General features: G+C 43.9%; 1 protein-coding gene across 2 annotated transcripts; it reads right to left on the reverse strand.

Moving 5' to 3' along the window:
- Window positions 1-4,675: 4,675 nt before the first annotated feature.
- On the reverse strand, window positions 4,676-20,284 carry b4galt7 (xylosylprotein beta 1,4-galactosyltransferase, polypeptide 7 (galactosyltransferase I)). Of its 2 annotated transcripts, XM_034114128.1 has the most exons (7): window positions 19,781-20,284; window positions 16,892-17,224; window positions 14,293-14,518; window positions 10,143-10,226; window positions 8,176-8,280; window positions 6,366-6,549; window positions 4,676-6,320 (listed from the first exon to the last, which is right to left on the reverse strand). In XM_034114128.1, exons 1-6 carry the CDS (start codon window positions 19,831-19,833, stop codon window positions 6,394-6,396), a joined length of 957 nt encoding a protein of 318 aa, XP_033970019.1. In that variant the 5' UTR covers window positions 19,834-20,284; the 3' UTR covers window positions 4,676-6,320; window positions 6,366-6,393. The 2 variants fall into 2 exon arrangements, with proteins under 2 accessions (XP_033970019.1, XP_033970017.1); XM_034114126.1 differs by lacking the exon at window positions 4,676-6,320 and having other exon boundaries at window positions 6,364-6,549.
- Window positions 20,285-20,756: the final 472 nt, after the last annotated feature.

Below are 20,756 nucleotides of genomic sequence, written 5' to 3' on the forward strand. Positions count from 1 at the left end.
AGGTGTATATCAGTATGTAGTGTCTCTACTTTAAAGAGTCCTCTCCTGCTGATGTTCAGGTGTATATCAGTATGTAGTGCCTCTACTTTAAAGAGTCCTCTCCTGCTGATGTTCAGGTGTATATCAGTATGTAGTGTCTCTACTTTAAAGAGTCCTCTCCTGCTGATGTTCAGGTGTATATCAGTATGTAGTGTCTCTACTTTAAAGAGTCCTCTCCTGCTGATGTTCAGGTGTATATCAGTATGTAGTGTCTCTACTTTAAAGAGTCCTCTCCTGCTGATGTTCAGGTGTATATCAGTATGTAGTGTCTCTACTTTAAAGAGTTCTCTCCTGCTGATGTTCAGGTGTATATCAGTATGTAGTGTCTCTACTTTAAAGAGTCCTCTCCTGCTGATGTTCAGGTGTATATCAGTATGTAGTGTCTCTACTTTAAAGAGTCCTCTCCTGCTGATGTTCAGGTGTATATCAGTATGTAGTGTCTCTACTTTAAAGAGTCCTCTCCTGCTGATGTTCAGGTGTATATCAGTATGTAGTGTCTCTACTTTAAAGAGTTCTCTCCTGCTGATGTTCAGGTGTATATCAGTATGTAGTGTCTCTACTTTAAAGAGTCCTCTCCTGCTGATGTTCAGGTGTATATCAGTATGTAGTGTCTCTACTTTAAAGAGTCCTCTCCTGCTGATGTTCAGGTGTATATCAGTATGTAGTGTCTCTACTTTAAAGAGTTCTCTCCTGCTGATGTTCAGGTGTATATCAGTATGTAGTGTCTCTACTTTAAAGAGTCCTCTCCTGCTGATGTTCAGGTGTATATCAGTATGTAGTGTCTCTACTTTAAAGAGTCCTCTCCTGCTGATGTTCAGGTGTATATCAGTATGTAGTGCCTCTACTTTAAAGAGTCCTCTCCTGCTGATGTTCAGGTGTATATCAGTATGTAGTGTCTCTACTTTAAAGAGTCCTCTCCTGCTGATGTTCAGGTGTATATCAGTATGTAGTGTCTCTACTTTAAAGAGTCCTCTCCTGCTGATGTTCAGGTGTATATCAGTATGTAGTGTCTCTACTTTAAAGAGTCCTCTCCTGCTGATGTTCAGGTGTATATCAGTATGTAGTGTCTCTACTTTAAAGAGTCCTCTCCTGCTGATGTTCAGGTGTATATCAGTATGGAGTGTCTCTACTTTAAAGAGTCCTCTCCTGCTGATGTTCAGGTGTATATCAGTATGTAGTGTCTCTACTTTAAAGAGTCCTCTCCTGCTGATGTTCAGGTGTATATCAGTATGTAGTGTCTCTACTTTAAAGAGTCCTCTCCTGCTGATGTTCAGGTGTATATCAGTATGTAGTGTCTCTACTTTAAAGAGTCCTCTCCTGCTGATGTTCAGGTGTATATCAGTATGTAGTGTCTCTACTTTAAAGAGTCCTCTCCTGCTGATGTTCAGGTGTATATCAGTATGTAGTGTCTCTACTTTAAAGAGTCCTCTCCTGCTGATGTTCAGGTGTATATCAGTATGCAGTGCCTCTACTTTAAAGAGTCCTCTCCTGCTGATGTTCAGGTGTATATCAGTATGTAGTGTCTCTACTTTAAAGAGTCCTCTCCTGCTGATGTTCAGGTGTATATCAGTATGTAGTGCCTCTACTTTAAAGAGTCCTCTCCTGCTGATGTTCAGGTGTATATCAGTATGTAGTGCCTCTACTTTAAAGAGTCCTCTCCTGCTGATGTTCAGGTGTATATCAGTATGTAGTGTCTCTACTTTAAAGAGTCCTCTCCTGCTGATGTTCAGGTGTATATCAGTATGTAGTCTCTTTGCCTTTTAAGCCTTTTCAGACCATTAACATGCACTAAAACCTACATAGCACACTACAGGAGAAGGGAGAACCCCTAAAAGCACAATAGGGCCTTTTTAAGAGTTTAACAGGTAGGAAAGAAATTAAAATAAATCACACAATACATCATTTTTCTTTGGAGAATTATTTGAAAGATAGACAAACAAAATAAAAAGACGTACTGCTTCATCCCTCTTCACTTCAACAGCAGGACAATCAAACATAATGATATACTTTTGTAGTTAGTACATTTCAAAAAGAGCCTCCATCGTGTCAGACTGTTATGTTAAAGCTTAACGTTACAGCAGAGACACATATTGGGCCGAGCACAATCTCAGTAAAGAAAAGATAATAAACCAACACCATAATAATAAGATGATGTTGAGATGTACCTACATAAATACATAAATTCAGATCTAATACATTTTGAAATATTTTCTTTGGAGAGTTATTTTAAAGATGGACTTGCTCTTAAATCCAAAATAAAAAAAAGCAGGCAAATAAAAACAACATGAGACACGGTTGATGTTAGTACTCACTTTAAAAAAGCTTAAATAAAACCTTTAACCTTACAGTATGATGCATGTTTCATTACAAATCGCTGCTCTTTGCACAATCCCAGTTCAAAAATACAATAATCCAGCCGTGGTTTGCTGCTAACGTCACTGAGGTACGTCCCGCTAGCGTCTGTGTCACTGAGGTACGTCCCGCTAGCGTCTGTGTCACTGAGGTACGTCCCGCTAGCGTCTGTGTCACTGAGGTACGTCCCGCTAGCGTCTGTGTCACTGAGGTACGTCCCGCTAGCGTCTGTGTCACTGAGGTACGTCCCGCTAGCGTCTGTGTCACTGAGGTACGTCCCGCTAGCGTCTGTGTCACTGAGGTACGTCCCGCTAGCGTCTGTGTCACTGAGGTACGTCCCGCTAGCGTCTGTGTCACTGAGGTACGTCCCGCTAACGTCTGTGTCACTGAGGTACGTCTTGCTAACGTCTGTGTCACTGAGGTACGTCTTGCTAACGTCTGTGTCACTGAGGTACGTCTTGCTAACGTCTGTGTCACCGAGGTACGTCCCGCTAGCGTCTGTGTCACTGAGGTACGTCCTGCTAACGTCTGTGTCACTGAGGTACGTCTTGCTAACGTCTGTGTCACTGAGGTACGTCTTGCTAACGTCTGTGTCACCGAGGTACGTCCCGCTAGCGTCTGTGTCACTGAGGTACGTCCTGCTAACGTCTGTGTCACTGAGGTACGTCTTGCTAACGTCTGTGTCACTGAGGTACGTCTTGCTAACGTCTGTGTCACTGAGGTACGTCCTGCTAACGTCTGTGTCGCTGAGGTACGTCTTGCTAACGTCTGTGTCACTGAGGTACGTCTTGCTAACGTCTGTGTCGCTGAGGTACGTCTTGCTAACGTCTGTGTCACTGAGGTACGTCCCGCTAACGTCTGTGTCACTGAGGTACGTCTTGCTAACGTCTGTGTCACTGAGGTACGTCTTGCTAACGTCTGTGTCGCTGAGGTACGTCCCGCTAACGTCTGTGTCACTGACGTACGTCTTGCTAACGTCTGTGTCACCGAGGTACGTCCCGCTAGCGTCTGTGTCACTGAGGTACGTCCTGCTAACGTCTGTGTCACTGAGGTACGTCTTGCTAACGTCTGTGTCACTGAGGTACGTCTTGCTAACGTCTGTGTCACTGAGGTACGTCCTGCTAACGTCTGTGTCGCTGAGGTACGTCTTGCTAACGTCTGTGTCGCTGAGGTACGTCTTGCTAACGTCTGTGTCACTGAGGTACGTCCTGCTAACGTCTGTGTCACTGAGGTACGTCCCGCTAACGTCTGTGTCACTGAGGTACGTCCCGCTAGCGTCTGTGTCACTGAGGTACGTCCCGCTAACGTCTGTGTCACCGAGGTACGTCTTGCTAACGTCTGTGTCACCGAGGTACGTCTTGCTAACGTCTGTGTCACCGAGGTACGTCCTGCTAACGTCTGTGTCACTGAGGTACGTCCCGCTAACGTCTGTGTCACTGAGGTACGTCCCGCTAGCGTCTGTGTCACTGAGGTACGTCCCGCTAACGTCTGTGTCACTGAGGTACGTCCCGCTAACGTCTGTGTCACCGAGGTACGTCTTGCTAACGTCTGTGTCACTGAGGTACGTCCCGCTAGCGTCTGTGTCACTGAGGTACGTCCCACTAACGTCTGTGTCACTGAGGTACGTCCCGCTAACGTCTGTGTCAGAGGTACGTCCTGCTAAATGCCGTCTGAAAGCATCCCGAGGTTTTTTAATCCACTCTCTTTTAAATCAGTTCTTGTTGAGACGTACGGTGGCCCACAGCGCGCTACAACGACCCAGAACATTTCCAATAAGAGAAACAGGCTGCAGCTGTTCAATCCCCAGGAGCAATTTGGGGTGAAGTGTCTCAGGGACATGCTGACTGCAGTGGGGTTTGAACCTGTGACCCCCTGGTCCGAACACCTACGCACAACCCACTGCGCCACACGCCTCCACGCTACATGATTCCTTCTGATAGTATTTTAAGTGTCCCCCTGAAGCATGGTGTTCATGGGTAAAGTTGTTGTTTCTTCATTTGCGTGTGAACCACATTTGTTTTTTAAGTAGAGCGCGTTTCTCCTAATGGAAGTGTTTGGGTCGTTGGAGCACGATGTTTAATAAGAACTGGATACAGCGTGGGAGGCGGGGTCTCGTTCTTTCCTATGAGAGCTGCTCATTGGCTCATGAGGACAACATGGCCCAACTTTTGAGAGAGCGACACGTCACAGATTACCCAGCATGCCTAGCTGTCAGAGCAGAAGAACCCGTATGTGCGCTCACAGAGCATGCGCCCCTTAAGCCCCGCCCCCTGAGCTCCCACTCTCGGCTCACTAGAATGAATGGAGACAGAAAATAAATCTAGATTTGGCTTTTAGTGCATTTTACAACTTTAAAGACCGAATGATTCTAATAAGGGCTATCACAGAGTGCATTCTGGGTACTTTATTTAGTTTAAAAAAAAGTATCCGCTGATTTACAGACGTCTCTTTCCCGATGTTAGTCAATGGGGGAAAGTCTTTCTGGTCCAGTGACGTCACGGACTGATACGGAAGGTGTAGTACCGCCGTTTGGACACAACGAATATTTTCCTCAGAGTCCGGCGCACTTCCTGGGGGCTTGGTTTGCACCTGTGGGCCACCGTACAGATGCACCTGATGATAAAGATGTTTCTCTGCAAATCAATCAATATTTCTACGCTTCCTATTCCCGCTTCGTGCAGCAACAATCTTTGCTCGTTCCTTTTCTGCTGCAGTCTTGAAACACGATGAAACATTTCTTTGATTCTAAAAAAAACAAACATTTGGGGAGGTTTTCGCTTGAATGCAAAATCCAGATTTCATACATTTTCTTTTTATATCTTTGGCGAGTTTTGTTTAAGATGGACAAGAACAATAAACATACTTACTGCTTCCTCCCTCTGCATTTCACCAGCAGGCAAACAAATACCATGAAACACTTTGGATGTTAGTTTTGAAATGTAACAATGATCCCCAAAACAATAACATAATACAGCCGTGGCTTGGTGCTGAAGTCCGTGTCCGAGCACTGAGGCTTCTCCTGCTAAAGTCCGAGCGCTGAGGCTTCTCCTGCTAAAGTCCGTGTCCGAGCGCTGAGGCTTCTCCTGCTAAAGTCCGAGCGCTGAGGCTTCTCCTGCTAAAGTCCGTGTCCGAGCGCTGAGGCTTCTCCTGCTAAAGTCCGAGCGCTGAGGCTTCTCCTGCTAAAGTCCGAGCGCTGAGGCTTCTCCTGCTAAAGTCCGAGCGCTGAGGCTTCTCCTGCTAAAGTCCGAGCGCTGAGGCTTCTCCTGCTAAAGTCCGAGCGCTGAGGCTTCTCCTGCTAAAGTCCGTGTCCGAGCGCTGAGGCTTCTCCTGCTAAAGTCCGAGCGCTGAGGCTTCTCCTGCTAAAGTCCGAGCGCTGAGGCTTCTCCTGCTAAAGTCCGAGCGCTGAGGCTTCTCCTGCTAAAGTCCGAGCGCTGAGGCTTCTCCTGCTAAAGTCCGTGTCCGAGCGCTGAGGCTTCTCCTGCTAAAGTCTGTGTCCGAGCGCTGAGGCTTCTCCTGCTAAAGTCCGAGCGCTGAGGCTTCTCCTGCTAAAGTCCGAGCGCTGAGGCTTCTCCTGCTAAAGTCCGAGCGCTGAGGCTTCTCCTGCTAAAGTCCGTGTCCGAGCGCTGAGGCTTCTCCTGCTAAAGTCCGAGCGCTGAGGCTTCTCCTGCTAAAGTCCGAGCGCTGAGGCTTCTCCTGCTAAAGTCCGTGTCCGAGCACTGAGGCTTCTCCTGCTAAAGTCCGTGTCCGAGCGCTGAGGCTTCTCCTGCTAAAGTCCGTGTCCGAGCGCTGAGGCTTCTCCTGCTAAAAGTCCATAAATTAAAAGTTTGAAAACCATCCGAAGGTTTTTGTAAATCAGCAGTTGTATCGTTGAGATGTACCTGATAATAATAAAGAAGTTTCTCGTATCCCAGGTCGTGGTTTCCTTTTGCTTTAAAGGAGAGTCTGGAACCACGACCAGCACTTACGTAGAAAGCGATCGGAGCGTCATCGCGGGATGGGTGTCTAAGTGAGGAGGCACCAGGGCGTCAGGTCCGTGTCGCATTGCAGGCGCACGCTGATGACGGTGCACGGAGCGCCGCTGATGCTCAGGTCCCGCCTCGACTCCACCTCGTACCGCAGGTTCGACAGACCCCCCTCCGGATCCACCTTAAACTGCTCCTGCAGGGGGAGGGGGAGGGGGAGGAAGAGGGGGAGGGGGACGAAGAGGGGGAGGGGGAGGGGGAGGAAGAGGGGGAGGAAGAGTTAAGATAATTTATTTAAATGTTTTTTATTTTTATGAGTATTTTGTTTCTTTTATTACACATTTTTCATATATATGTTTATGGCTATTTTATTTCAGAGAATTTAGAGTTTTACATTTTATTTAGACTTTATTTAATATATTTTTCTTATACTTTTATATAAATAAAAGTATATAATAGATTGTTCACACAGGTGTGATTATGAATATTATTTTCTTTAACATTTTTTATCCTTGATTCAATAATTTATAACTTAAAGATTGATTTATGACACAGATTAAGGAATATTAGGATTTTTTAGACCAATGAATTCAATGCTTTTTAACGATATATAATATTATATTTTTCTTATAACACAGAGAGCGATGCAGCGGAGTTGATCTCTGAGTTACAGCCAACAGATTTATTTATTAAAATGTTTGTTTTTTATTATTTCTGGTGAGTTTTAAGCAGCTTTCCTGATTTTGTTTTACTGTTTAAAATATATATTTTTTTAAATCAACAGATTACAAGACGAGCGGGCTTTCAGTGTTATAAGATTTTTGAATAAACTTAAATAGATGTTTTTAATGCCACTAAAGATGACATTAGCCGCTTTCACACCAAGTACTTTGCCGCACTTAGTTCCCAGCACTTAGTTCCCAGCACTTAGTTCCCAGCACTTGGTTCCCAGCACTTGGTTCCCAGCACTTGGTTCCCAGCACTTGGTTCCCAGCACTTGGTTCCCAGCACTTGGTACCCAGCACTTGGTACCCAGCACTTGGTTCCCAGCACTTGGTTCCCAGCACTTGGTTCCCAGCACTTGGTTCCCAGCACTTAGTACCCAGCACTTAGTAGCCAGCACTTAGTGCCCCCATGGAACAAAAGAGCTGATCGCGTTCACACCGGAATAAGTTCCCTGAGGGAAGATTACTCAAATGAAGCCGCTGACGTCACTTCGTCTTCTTCTGCTTTGGGTTTACTGGCAGGCCGCAAACCACTTCACGGCGTATACTGCCACCCGGAGTCCCCGGCCGGAAGTCCCCGGAGTTGGGGACTGGCTTCAGTAGAAGCTGCTGGGACTCCCAGCAGCTTCTACTGAAGCCTTCTGAGTAAGTTAGTCTCTCTCCGTTGGTGCGCGGGGCTAATGCTAATGCTAATAATGCTAATCCCAGCAAATAAAATGGCGGCTTCACAAAACATTTCCGAGTTTTACGGGGCGTGGTTTGCAATTCGACCCAGCCAATCAGAAATTGGTACTTTTTCTCCCCAGGATAGTACCACCTCTCTAGCAGGCACTACAAGTGGGGGTAAAAGTTCTCTGAACTAAGTTCTCTTGTTGGTGTGAACGCAAAATTCCAGGCACTAAACGGGAAAAGTACGGGGAAAAGTACTCCGGTGTGAAAGCGCCTATTTAAGACTAAAAACCTTTCTTAAAAAAAAAAAACCCTTTCTATTACGCCTCTTGTAGCACTTTGGGATTACTTTTAGCAATGAAAGGTGTTTTATAACATTTATTATTATTATTATTATTTTGAGAGATACATTTGCACTTTTCTTGTACCTGTTTCTGAGAGGCGACTCTCTTCTGGTCTCTTTTCCTCCAGGCCGAGTCGTGGATGTGGAGAAATGTTTTATATCCCGTCGTGATGCCGCTCGGCCTGAAGAGCTGAGAAAACAACACAAATATCTTAAAGAATGAACACTAAATGCACCTTAAATCACTAAATGCACCTTAAATCACTAAATGCACCTTAAATCACTAAATGCACCTTAAATCACAAAATGCACCTTAAATCACAAAATGCACCTTAAATCACTAAATGCACCTTAAATCACAAAATGCACCTTAAATCACTAAATGCACCTTAAATCACTAAATGCACCTTAAATCACTAAATGCACCTTAAATCACAAAATGCACCTTAAATCACTAAATGCACCTTAAATCACTAAATGCACCTTAAATCACTAAATGCACCTTAAATCACTAAATGCACCTTAAATCACTAAATGCACCTTAAATCACTAAATGCACCTTAAATCACTAAAGGAAGCCTTGGTTTTATCATAAAAACTGAGACAAACATGTTGTCAGCTGTTTTTAGCTTTAATATATCATTGCCTCTCTGATCAATTCTCCTCCAATGTTACAGCAATGTCAGAACAATATCCTTGTTTCCACCAAAACCAATACAACACAAGTGTGCTCAGTGGCTCTCCTTGGTGCACTCCCTGAAGGGGTCGCTGGCAGAGGGAACGCATATTTGCTGCAAATCCTTTTAGCGGCAGCCCTCAAGTGCGTCACCTGTAGATGGTTAACACCTGAACCTCCAACGTATAACGATTGGATCCAGACGTTTTGGGAGTTATACGAAATGGAGGAAATCACATATGCCTTACGGCTTCAGAAACCGACATTTTTAAAAGAGATGGAGGCGTGTAATGCCCCTGCTAGTATACACTCCATACAGTATGACCACGGTCAAGTCCCCTAAACTTACCATCTTGATTCATTTGTTTATTCTTTTCTCCCCTTAATTGTTATTATTTATGACTATGCACGTTTTCTTCTTGTTTTCTTTTGGTCTTGTCAATTATCTCTGTATTGGTTTCGCACGACGACCAGTCTGTGTACACTGGCCTACAGGGTGGTCTATAGGGTGGTCCTTAGTGCCATGTGCATTTTCAAATTCATTTATTTTAAGCTCCAACCACTGGAATTCATTCTATTAGTCAAGAAAACTCTCCTGGTGAATTTTATTCAAGTTCCAACAACATGTACCCCTCGCTCATCAACCTTGAAGTTGAGCCTCACGTAGGGTGGTCCTTAACATTGAAAGTGGGAAAGTCTAAGCTCCAACCCCCAGAATTCATTCTATTAGTTAAGAAAACTCTCCTGGTGAATGTGGGGGCTGGAGCTTAGACTTTCCCACTTTCTATGTTAAGGACCACCCTACTGGCCTACTAGTAAGGTCTCATTTTCGATACAGAAAGATTGTAAGACAATTCTCTCTCACTCGCCCTTTTTTGCAATAAGCAAGGGCGCAAGATACCCCCAGCTAAACCAATCGGTTGCATCTCATCCCCACAGCCAATCACAGCACACCCGGCAAACGTTTCAATCTGCTCTTTCTCTCCCCTGCCAGCATCGTTCAGGAGAATTGATGCAACCCTCCTCCTCCTCCTCCTCCTCCTCCTCCTCCTCCTCCTCCTCCTCCTCCACCTCCTCCACCACCTCCTCCTCCTCCTCCTCCTCCTCCTCCTCCTCCTCCTCCTCCTCCTCCTCCTCCTCCACCTCCTCCACCTCCTCCACCTCCTCCTCCTCCATCAGATCCATTAGTACCCACCACCAGTGTCGAGACCCCGGGGGGTTCCTCTTTTCTAGTCGGCTTCTCCTCCCCCTTCATTCATCACAGTATGATGGGGTCTAATCTCAAAAACGTTATTGTTCATACGGCAATAAATATGTTATCAACTACGAGCTAAGTCTCTCCTGATTGGAATAAAATCCACATGTTGATGTTCTACCTGTAACTCTGCTTTCCTCAGTCTTCTGTAGAACTCGTCGTCTTCTCGTCCCCAACCCCAGAACCTGTTCGACATCCCGTTGCACTGGAAACAACAAAATGAAAAGTTATTGTATTTCTTCATCAGAGAAAACAAGGTAGTCTTTGTGCCGATGAGAGATGGTGATTCAGCAGAAAACCTTCTTCCCCTTTCGCCTTGTATTTTAGGGAAGTCGACGTTAACGGTTATTGCTCAAGATTAAGGTTTTGCTCAATCTCAAAAACCTTAATAAATCATTATATATTTATATTTCTGTCATTCTTTTTCTGTCAGATTTTGTTTTAAATGTGCAAATCAATTATTTTATTTGTGCAGTACCATTAATATGTTGAATAAATAAGAATACAAGCCTTAATAAATATATGTTTACATACATGTCAGTAATTATTTTTCTGTCCGATTTTTTTGCAACATGTTTGGGAATAATCAATATTTTATTTTGAATTATTATGTACATATTATCCTATTTATTTATATTATTAAACAATAATACATGTATTTCTTTAGCTGTTGGATTTAAGTTAAAGGTCCCCTATTATACTGTTTTTCATCAATATATCACAGGTCTCAGATATATACAGAGCCTGTCTCTGATTGGCTGAAACACCAAACAGATCATTGCAGCATTACCCATAATCCCCTCTGTTTCAGCCCTGTTTCCAAAGTGCTGATTCTCTGTCTGTTACTTTAGATGAAAATAAGGAGCCCCTCCCCACGCCCCTCTGAGAGACATTTGGTTACAAAGAACTCAATGGTGCTCTAGGAGGAGATTCACGTGATAAGGGGGGGGGGGGGGTTACCTTGGTTGCTGATTGGCTAATGGTTACACAAGACAAAACATCGTTATGACATCATGAAGTGGCCAAAATCTGATCAGCTCATTTTCAGACAGGTTTTTATAGAAATGGATCAAAAAGAGAGAAAATCTTTGTTCCTGAAACTTTCAGAGTCTCTCTACACAGAGGGGACACATGTTGATGAAGAAGAGACATGAAGAAGAGGGGACACATGTTGATGAAGAAGAGACATGAAGAAGAGGGGACACATGTTGATGAAGAAGAGACATGAAGAAGAGGGGACACATGTTGATGAAGAAGAGACATGAAGAAGAGGGGACACATGTTGATGAAGAAGAGACATGAAGAAGAGGGGACACATGTTGATGAAGAAGAGACATGAAGAAGAGGGGACACATGTTGATGTAGAAGAGACATGAAGAAGAGGGGACACATGTTGATGTAGAAGAGACATGAAGAAGAGGGGACACATGTTGATGAAGAAGAGACATGAAGAAGAGGGGACACATGTTGATGAAGAAGAGACATGAAGAAGAGGGGACACATGTTGATGAAGAAGAGACATGAAGAAGAGGGGACACATGTTGATGAAGAAGAGACATGAAGAAGAGGGGACACATGTTGATGAAGAAGAGACATGAAGAAGAGGGGACACATGTTGATGAAGAAGAGACATGAAGAAGAGGGGACACATGTTGATGAAGAAGAGACATGAAGAAGAGGGGACACATGTTGATGTAGAAGAGACATGAAGAAGAGGGGACACATGTTGATGTAGAAGAGACATGAAGAAGAGGGGACACATGTTGATGAAGAAGAGACATGCAGAAGAGGGGACACATGTTGATGAAGAAGAGACATGAAGAAGAGGGGACACATGTTGATGAAGAAGAGACATGAAGAAGAGGGGACACATGTTGATGTAGAAGAGACATGAAGAAGAGGGGACACATGTTGATGTAGAAGAGACATGAAGAAGAGGGGACACATGTTGATGAAGAAGAGACATGAAGAAGAGGGGACACATGTTGATGAAGAAGAGACATGAAGAAGAGGGGACACATGTTGATGTAGAAGAGACATGAAGAAGAGGGGACACATGTTGATGTAGAAGAGACATGAAGAAGAGGGGACACATGTTGATGAAGAAGAGACATGAAGAAGAGGGGACACATGTTGATGTAGAAGAGACATGAAGAAGAGGGGACACATGTTGATGAAGAAGAGACATGAAGAAGAGGGGACACATGTTGATGTAGAAGAGACATGAAGAAGAGGGGACACATGTTGATGTAGAAGAGACATGAAGAAGAGGGGACACATGTTGATGTAGAAGAGACATGAAGAAGAGGGGACACATGTTGATGAAGAAGAGACATGAAGAAGAGGGGACACATGTTGATGAAGAAGAGACATGAAGAAGAGGGGACACATGTTGATGTAGAAGAGACATGAAGAAGAGGGGACACATGTTGATGAAGAAGAGACATGAAGAAGAGGGGACACATGTTGATGAAGAAGAGACATGAAGAAGAGGGGACACATGTTGATGAAGAAGAGACATGAAGAAGAGGGGACACATGTTGATGAAGAAGAGACATGAAGAAGAAGGGACACATGTTGATGAAGAAGAGACATGAAGAAGAGGGGACACATGTTGATGAAGAAGAGACATGAAGAAGAGGGGACACATGTTGATGAAGAAGAGACATGAAGAAGAGGGGACACATGTTGATGAAGAAGAGACATGAAGAAGAGGGGACACATGTTGATGTAGAAGAGACATGAAGAAGAGGGGACACATGTTGATGTAGAAGAGACATGAAGAAGAGGGGACACATGTTGATGTATAAGAGACATGAAGAAGAGGGGACACATGTTGATGAAGAAGAGACATGAAGAAGAGGGGACACATGTTGATGTAGAAGAGACATGAAGAAGAGGGGACACATGTTGATGTAGAAGAGACATGAAGAAGAGGGGACAATGTTGATGTAGAAGAGACATGAAGAAGAGGGGACACATGTCGATGTAGAAGAGACATGAAGAACCTTTAAGTGACTTCAACGTAAACTGTATATCCCTGTGTGTGTTCAGTACCATGTGGTAGTGCTTCTTGTATATCCCTGTGTGTGTTCAGTACCATGTGGTAGTGTTTCTTGTATATCCCTGTGTGTGTGTTCAGTACCATGTGGTAGTGCTTCTTGTATATCCCTGTGTGTGTTCAGTACCATGTGGTAGTGCTTCTTGTATATCCCTGTGTGTGTTCAGTACCATGTGGTAGTGTTTCTTGTATATCCCTGTGTGTGTTCAGTACCATGTGGTAGTGTTTCTTGTATATCCCTGTGTGTGTTCAGTACCATGTGGTAGTGCTTCTTGTATATCCCTGTGTGTGTTCAGTACCATGTGGTAGTGCTTCTTGTATATCCCTGTGTGTGTTCAGTACCATGTGGTAGTGTTTCTTGTATATCCCTGTGTGTGTTCAGTACCATGTGGTAGTGTTTCTTGTATATCCCTGTGTGTGTTCAGTACCATGTGGTAGTGTTTCTTGTATATCCCTGTGTGTGTTCAGTACCATGTGGTAGTGCTTCTTGTATATCCCTGTGTGTGTTCAGTACCATGTGGTAGTGTTTCTTGTATATCCCTGTGTGTGTTCAGTACCATGTGGTAGTGCTTCTTGTATATCCCTGTGTGTGTTCAGTACCATGTGGTAGTGCTTCTTGTATATCCCTGTGTGTGTTCAGTACCATGTGGTAGTGTTTCTTGTATATCCCTGTGTGTGTTCAGTACCATGTGGTAGTGCTTCTTGTATATCCCTGTGTGTGTGTTCAGTACCATGTGGTAGTGCTTCTTGTATATCCCTGTGTGTGTGTTCAGTACCATGTGGTAGTGTTTCTTGTATATCCCTGTGTGTGTTCAGTACCATGTGGTAGTGTTTCTTGTATATCCCTGTGTGTGTTCAGTACCATGTGGTAGTGTTTCTTGTATATCCCTGTGTGTGTTCAGTACCATGTGGTAGTGTTTCTTGTATATCCCTGTGTGTGTTCAGTACCATGTGGTAGTGCTTCTTGTATATCCCTGTGTGTGTTCAGTACCATGTGGTAGTGCTTCTTGTATATCCCTGTGTGTGTGTTCAGTACCATGTGGTAGTGTTTCTTGTATATCCCTGTGTGTGTTCAGTACCATGTGGTAGTGTTTCTTGTATATCCCTGTGTGTGTTCAGTACCATGTGGTAGTGTTTCTTGTATATCCCTGTGTGTGTTCAGTACCATGTGGTAGTGCTTCTTGTATATCCCTGTGTGTGTGTTCAGTACCATGTGGTAGTGCTTCTTGGTGAGCATGAGGATCCCCCCCACGTATGTTTTGTAGTGATACAGGGGGTGCAGCTCGGGCGACGCCACGTGGAACGGCCCCTCGGAGGGGAACCCGTAATCCAGAGCCTCGTTCAGCGGCAGCAGGTCGACGTCGTGCATCGCCAGGTAATCTGTGTCGTTGCCGCTCTCCAGGAAGCCCACGTTGATCAGGGACGCTCGGTTAAACCTGGAGCAAGAACACAACGTCTCATGCAACTCTCTTTGAAATCCAGGCTGAAGACTTTTCTTTTTACCGCTGCTTATAATGAAACTACTCATATCTCACACTGCACCTTCTGTTCATGTATTTCATACCAGTGTTGTTAGGGTTATGTTTATTTTACTCTCTTGCTTTTAATGTGTCAGAACTTTCGTCAATTAAACAAAGGCAAAACCGAGGTAATTGTTTTTGGACGAACGGATAAAGGTCAGCGATGAGCTTCAGTCAGCAATGTTCAAAACAGATCTACTGACTGACCTGAAATACACATGCAGATATTACACCACTGGGATTTTAGATTTTTACACATTTCTTTGGATATTGTCTGAGATTAAAGGGGCGGCTATGGCGCAGTGGGTTAGTGCGCTGATCTTCAGACAGACAGTCCACATGCCTTTGTGTCTTCTGGCAGGACCCCTAAACTACTCCTGTGTCGACCCGGGGGTAAATTGGTAGATTTATGAGATATTATTGATCATTTAATGAATAATTTCCTGTAAAACGAAAGCGTCCCCTCACCTGTAGCGGTGACACTAACGCGTCCCCTCACCTGTAGCGGTGACACTAACGCGTCCCCTCACCTGTAGCGGTGACACTAACGCGTCCCCTCACCTGTAGCGGTGACACTAACGCGTCCCCTCACCTGTAGCGGTGACACTAACGCGTCCCCTCACCTGTAGCGGTGACCACTAACGCGTCCCTCACCTGTAGCGGTGACACTAACGCGTCCCCCTCACCTGTAGCGGTGACACTAACGCGTCCCCTCACCTTGGTAAGCGGTGACACTAACGCGTCCCCTCACCTGTAGCGGTGACACTAACGCGTCCCCTCACCTGTAGCGGTGACACTAACGCGTCCCCTCACCTGTAGCGGTGACACTAAAGCGTCCCCTCACCTGTAGCGGTGACACTAACGCGTCCCCTCACCTGTAGCGGTGACACTAAAGCGTCCCCTCACCTGTAGCGGTGACACTAACGCGTCCCCTCACCTGTAGCGGTGACACTAACGCGTCCCCTCACCTGTAGTGGTGACACTAACGCGTCCCCTCACCTGTAGTGGTGACACTAAAGCGTCCCCTCACCTGTAGTGGTGACACTAAAGCGTCCCCTCACCTGTAGTGGTGACACTAACGCGTCCCCTCACCTGTAGTGGTGACACTAACGCGTCCCCTCACCTGTAGTGGTGACACTAACGCGTCCCCTCACCTGTAGTGGTGACACTAAAGCGTCCCTCACCTGTAGTGGTGACACTAACGCGTCCCCTCACCTGTAGTGGTGACACTAACGCGTCCCCTCACCTGTAAGTGGTGACACTAACGCGTCCCCTCACCTGTATGTGACACTAACGCCGTGGTGACACTAACGCGTCCCCTCACCTGTAGTGGTGACCTAAAGCGTCCCCTCACCTGTAGTGGTGACACTAAGCGTCCCCTCACCTGTAGTGGTGACACTAACGCGTCCCCTCACCTGTAGTGGTGACACTAACGCGTCCCTCACCTGTAGTGGTGACACTAACGCGTCCCCCTCCACCTGTAGTGGTGACACTAACGCGTCCCCTCACCTGTAGTGGTGACACTAACGCGTCCCCTCACCTGTAGTGGGTGACACTAACGCGTCCCCTCACCTGTAGTGGTGACACTAACGCGTCCCCTCACCTGTAGTGGTGACACTAACGCGTCCCCTCACCTGTAGTGGTGGACACTAAACGCGTCCCCTCACCTGTAGTGGTGGCACTAAAGCGTCCCCTCACCTGTAGTGGGTGACACTAACGCGTCCCCTCACCTGTAGTGGTGACACTACGCGTCCCCTCACCTGTAGTGGTGACACTAACGCGTCCCCCTCACCTGTAGTGGGTGACACTAACGCGTCCCCTCACCTGTAGTGGTGACACTAAAGCGTCCCCTCACCTGTAGTGGTGACACTAAAGCGTCCCCTCACCTGTAGTGGTGACACTAACGCGTCCCCTCACCTGTAGTGGTGACACTAACGCGTCCCCTCACCTGTAGTGGTGACACTAACGCGTCCCCTCACCTGTAGTGGTGACACTAACGCGTCCCCTCACCTGTAGTGGTGACACTAACGCGTCCCCTCACCTGTAGTGGTGACACTAAAGCGTCCCCTCACCTGTAGTGGTGACACTAACGCGTCCCCTCACCTGTAGTGGTGACACTAACGCGTCCCCTCACCTGTAGTGGTGACACTAACGCGTCCCCTCACCTGTAGTGGTGACACTAACGCGTCCCCTCACCTGTAGTGGTGACACTAACGCGTCCCCTCACCTGTAGTGGTGACACTAACGCGTCCCCTCACCTGTAGTGGTGACACTAACGCGTCCCCTCACCTGTAGTGGTCCACCTGGTTGATGACGAGGATCTTATGGCGGATCTTCTTCTTGTTCAGGAAGTCGTGCATGAAGGGCACGAACACCAGCAGCTCGTCGAAGCGCTCCCTGAAAGGCACGATGAGGGCCAGCTTGTGAGGACCCCACGAGGGGTCGTCGTCTGCCTGCCTGTTGGTGGGGGGACAGGGGGGCTGTGGGGGGGGGCGGCGCTCCTCGTGCAGCAGGGAGGACATTTCCCCCGAACAGCTGAGCTGGAGCCAGAGCAGAGAGACGAGCAGCAGCACCATGCACAGCCCGAACAGCTTGTAGACCGTACATTTACCGGAGAGGAACCTGCAGCAGACGGGGAGGAAACAGAAGTATTATTATTATTATATAAGTGTCTTTAGGTACCGCGAAAATAGCTCTTAATAAAATGTATTATTATTATTACAATTATTATTATTATTATTAAATGCAGGGCAGCATTTTTTTGTTACGAAAAATGTTATTTCATAAAATGTTTGTTAAATAAATGCAACAAACTCAGTTCAGTGCAGAGGTTCAGAAAAACAAAGAAACTCAAAAAAATAAACACAAACTGAAAGAAACTTTATTTCAACTCATGTTTGTTTGAATATATTTTAATCATTTTAAGGAAATGATTTAATATGCAGAAAAGCTTTTTTTTTTAAACAATTTTAATACAGCCTACATTAAATCGATGTTTTGTTAAATAAATGCAAAAAACTCGGAGCAATATCACTTGGTAAAACCAACATGCATGAAAGTGAGGCAGGTTAGTTCAGAAACACACTGACATGCATCGAGAGATAAAGAGGGGGTTAATCTGATTTGTTTCCTATGGCTTTTATTTTAAATGCAGAATCATATTTTCTCATATTTCAACACTTTTTATTTTTAAAAACCTGGTAAATACATATGTCGTGTTTTAATTAAGGTTAATATTCTTTTTGCATTGTCACTTTTTAGGAGTCAAATTCAAATGTTCCCTCACTTTCGAGGTACCCTAACCTACATTTTAAAAAGCCTTTATTTTTTATTTAGCCTTTATTTATACAGGTGTAAAATATTATTTATCATCAAATCTAAAAACATTTCATTAAATACAAAATGCAGAAAATAACGTTCACAGAATTCTTTATAGCCATATATATATATCATCAATGAACTTTGATTAACTCGATTGTTTATGGTTGTGATATTTTATTTTATTTATATTTAATTTATGATATTTTCCACATTCAAATTTAGAATTTTCTTAATAATTAAAAGTTGCAATATTATGCTTTTAGATAATCATCAGTGTCATGAAACGATATATAATCCAACACTTTACCTCTGTTTCTACTTGTGCTAAAAGATTGAGTCTTCAGGCTCTCACCAACACATTGAGCTATCCTGAGAAATCTTATTACGATAAAATACATTTAAAAAAATCAGAGACTAGTTTGGGAACATAGCGGAGTATTTAGCAGCCTAAGTGTATTTAGACTTCTATAAAAATGTAACACAGAAATCTCTATTATTTGTAGTGATTTTTATCAACGCCATGCAATAATGATGCACAGTCTCTACTCACTTATCTGGTGGATGAGCGAGTTTAGAGATCTCATTTCTTTAAAAAAGGTCAAGAAAAATTGTTTTTTACTGCTTAATAACGTAATAATACTTCCTTTCTTCTCTTTAACGCTTGTTTTGTACTGAAGAGGCGCTTTCACACCAAGTACTTTTCCCAGGAAGAGTTCCCGGAACTTAATTCCCCTGAACTCTTTAGTTCCTGAACTATCTAGCAGATCACGTTCACACCTGAATAAGTCGCTGAGGGAGGATTAGGAAAATGAAGCCGCTGACGTCACTTCTTCTTCTTCTGCTTTGGGTTTACTGGCAGGCCGCAAACCACTTCACGGCGTATACTGCCACCCGAAGTCCCAGGTAAATCGCCAGAAGCACCGACACCTCCTCATCACTCCACCGCTCCCATGTTTTATTTTGTGTTGCCATAAGTTAGTCTCTCTCCGTTGGTGCGCTGGGCTAATGCTAATAATGCTAATGCGAGCACATCAAATGGCGGCTTCACAAACATTTTCTGAGTTTTACGGGGCGTGGTTTGCAATTCGCCCAGCCAATCAGAAATTGGTACCTTTTCCTCCCCAGGAAAGTACCACCTCTCTAGCAGAGACTAAAAAGGGGTGAAAAGGTTGCCGAAAAAGTTCTAGTTGCAGATCTTTTTGGTGTGAACGCAAAATCCCAGGAACTATCGGAACTATTCCTGGGAAAAGTACTCCGGTGTGAAAGCGCCTAAGAACTATTCGAAAAGGTTCGTCTACAGCATTATATTTGCTTGATTCTTAAGTTAGTTTGCAGATACTGAATATTAAAACAAATAAATATATTTAAAAATATTAATGTGGATATGGTGTAGAAGCTATTGGTGTATTAGCCTAAAATCAATATTATACTAAACTAAATTAATAATAATAAATAAATGTACACGAAGAAGTAACCATTGTGAAGCAGCTATGGGTGTCATTAATATCACCTTAAAACATTAAGAATATATACAAATATTTAGCAAAAAAACACTAAATATCATTATAAAAATACAACTAAAAATTACAAGAAAATGAATAATAAATATGAAAATAACAAAAAATAAGTAATGAATATAATATGTAAAAATTGTAAAAAAGGAGAGAATGGTGTAGCAACTATGGCTGAGATTAATATCACCTTAAAACATTTAATACATATATAAATATGTAGTCAAAATACAACAGAAAATAATGAAATATAAATAATATATATAATTAAAAACAAAAACAAAAATGAATAAATGTAAAATCAAAGAATTGATAATATTGATAATAAAAACAATATCCCTCTTACCTCCTCTCCTCTTTGAAGTAGAGGACAGGCTTTCTTTTGGATGAGTACATCATTTTAAAACCCAGATTTCCGTCGAGATAAAAAAAACTCTTCAAAATCAAAAAGGGAAAAGTAGTTTTTCACATTAATGCTTCATCTTTTTTCACATTGTCTTCCATTCTAACTTTCTGCTAACTCCACCCAAACCCCCCCGGCACGTTACAGCTGGAAAACATTTGCTTATTTAAGTCAAAATAAGAAAAGAATCCATGTTTTTTAAAACCAGTGCTCTGGCCTCCATGTTGTTATTACTGTACACGTAGCATGTAGCGGTTCTCACGCTCCAAAGCTCCGGGTTCAAATGTCTCCCCGTTTTTTGGTCCGCTTTGTCCGCCACCGAGTGTCCGTTAACGATTGATTTAAGAAGTGCATGTAATGACACGCACACGGAACCGGTAGAGATAAAATCTAACGGTAATTTCACGGAAAGATATCAAACAGAAAGCCGATTGTAGTGATGTCCTAGTTGCATTTGAGTCCGTGTGGCAACAGCGGCAGTGAGAAGTAAAGGTTCCTACCCGTTTTTTAACATGTAACATCACTGTTGAATACTTTTACTCAAGTACTGTACTTAAAAACTGTATTTAGCAGAGGTGGGGGACTCGATAATTGATAAAAGACTCGACTTGACTTGGTAATCATGACTTGAGACTTGATATAGGCTTTAGACAGATGACTCGAAACTTGGACTTTACTTTAAAACTGTACCTGGAAGTTATTGACGAAATATGCTAATTTCCCCATCAAAATATTAATATAAAATATGTGGAGTATTAAAATGCAATAAAAAGAGGTTTGTCGTCCTATGCAGCAAGTGTAGTGATTTGACCCATCACTGATGTTGAGTCATTACTGTAGGTCACATGACCTGAATAAATATTTTCATTTTCCCATAACAAATATGAATATAAAAGATGTAAGTCGCTTTGGATAAAAG

Source organism: Trematomus bernacchii, unplaced genomic scaffold (assembly GCF_902827165.1).
Source record: "Trematomus bernacchii unplaced genomic scaffold, fTreBer1.1, whole genome shotgun sequence".
NCBI lineage: Eukaryota > Metazoa > Chordata > Actinopteri > Perciformes > Nototheniidae > Trematomus > Trematomus bernacchii.

Coding starts and splice junctions, on each gene's coding strand:
- b4galt7 (XM_034114128.1), bottom strand. CDS start 19,833: ATGATGTACTCATCCAAAAGAAAGCCTGTCCTCTACTTCAAAGAGGAG. Junction 17,225..19,780: donor TACTTCAAAGAGGAGAGGAG/GTAAGAGGGATA, acceptor CGTCTGCTGCAG/GTTCCTCTCCGGTAAATGTA. Junction 14,519..16,891: donor AACCAGGTGGACCACTACAG/GTGAGGGGACGC, acceptor TTCTTGCTCCAG/GTTTAACCGAGCGTCCCTGA.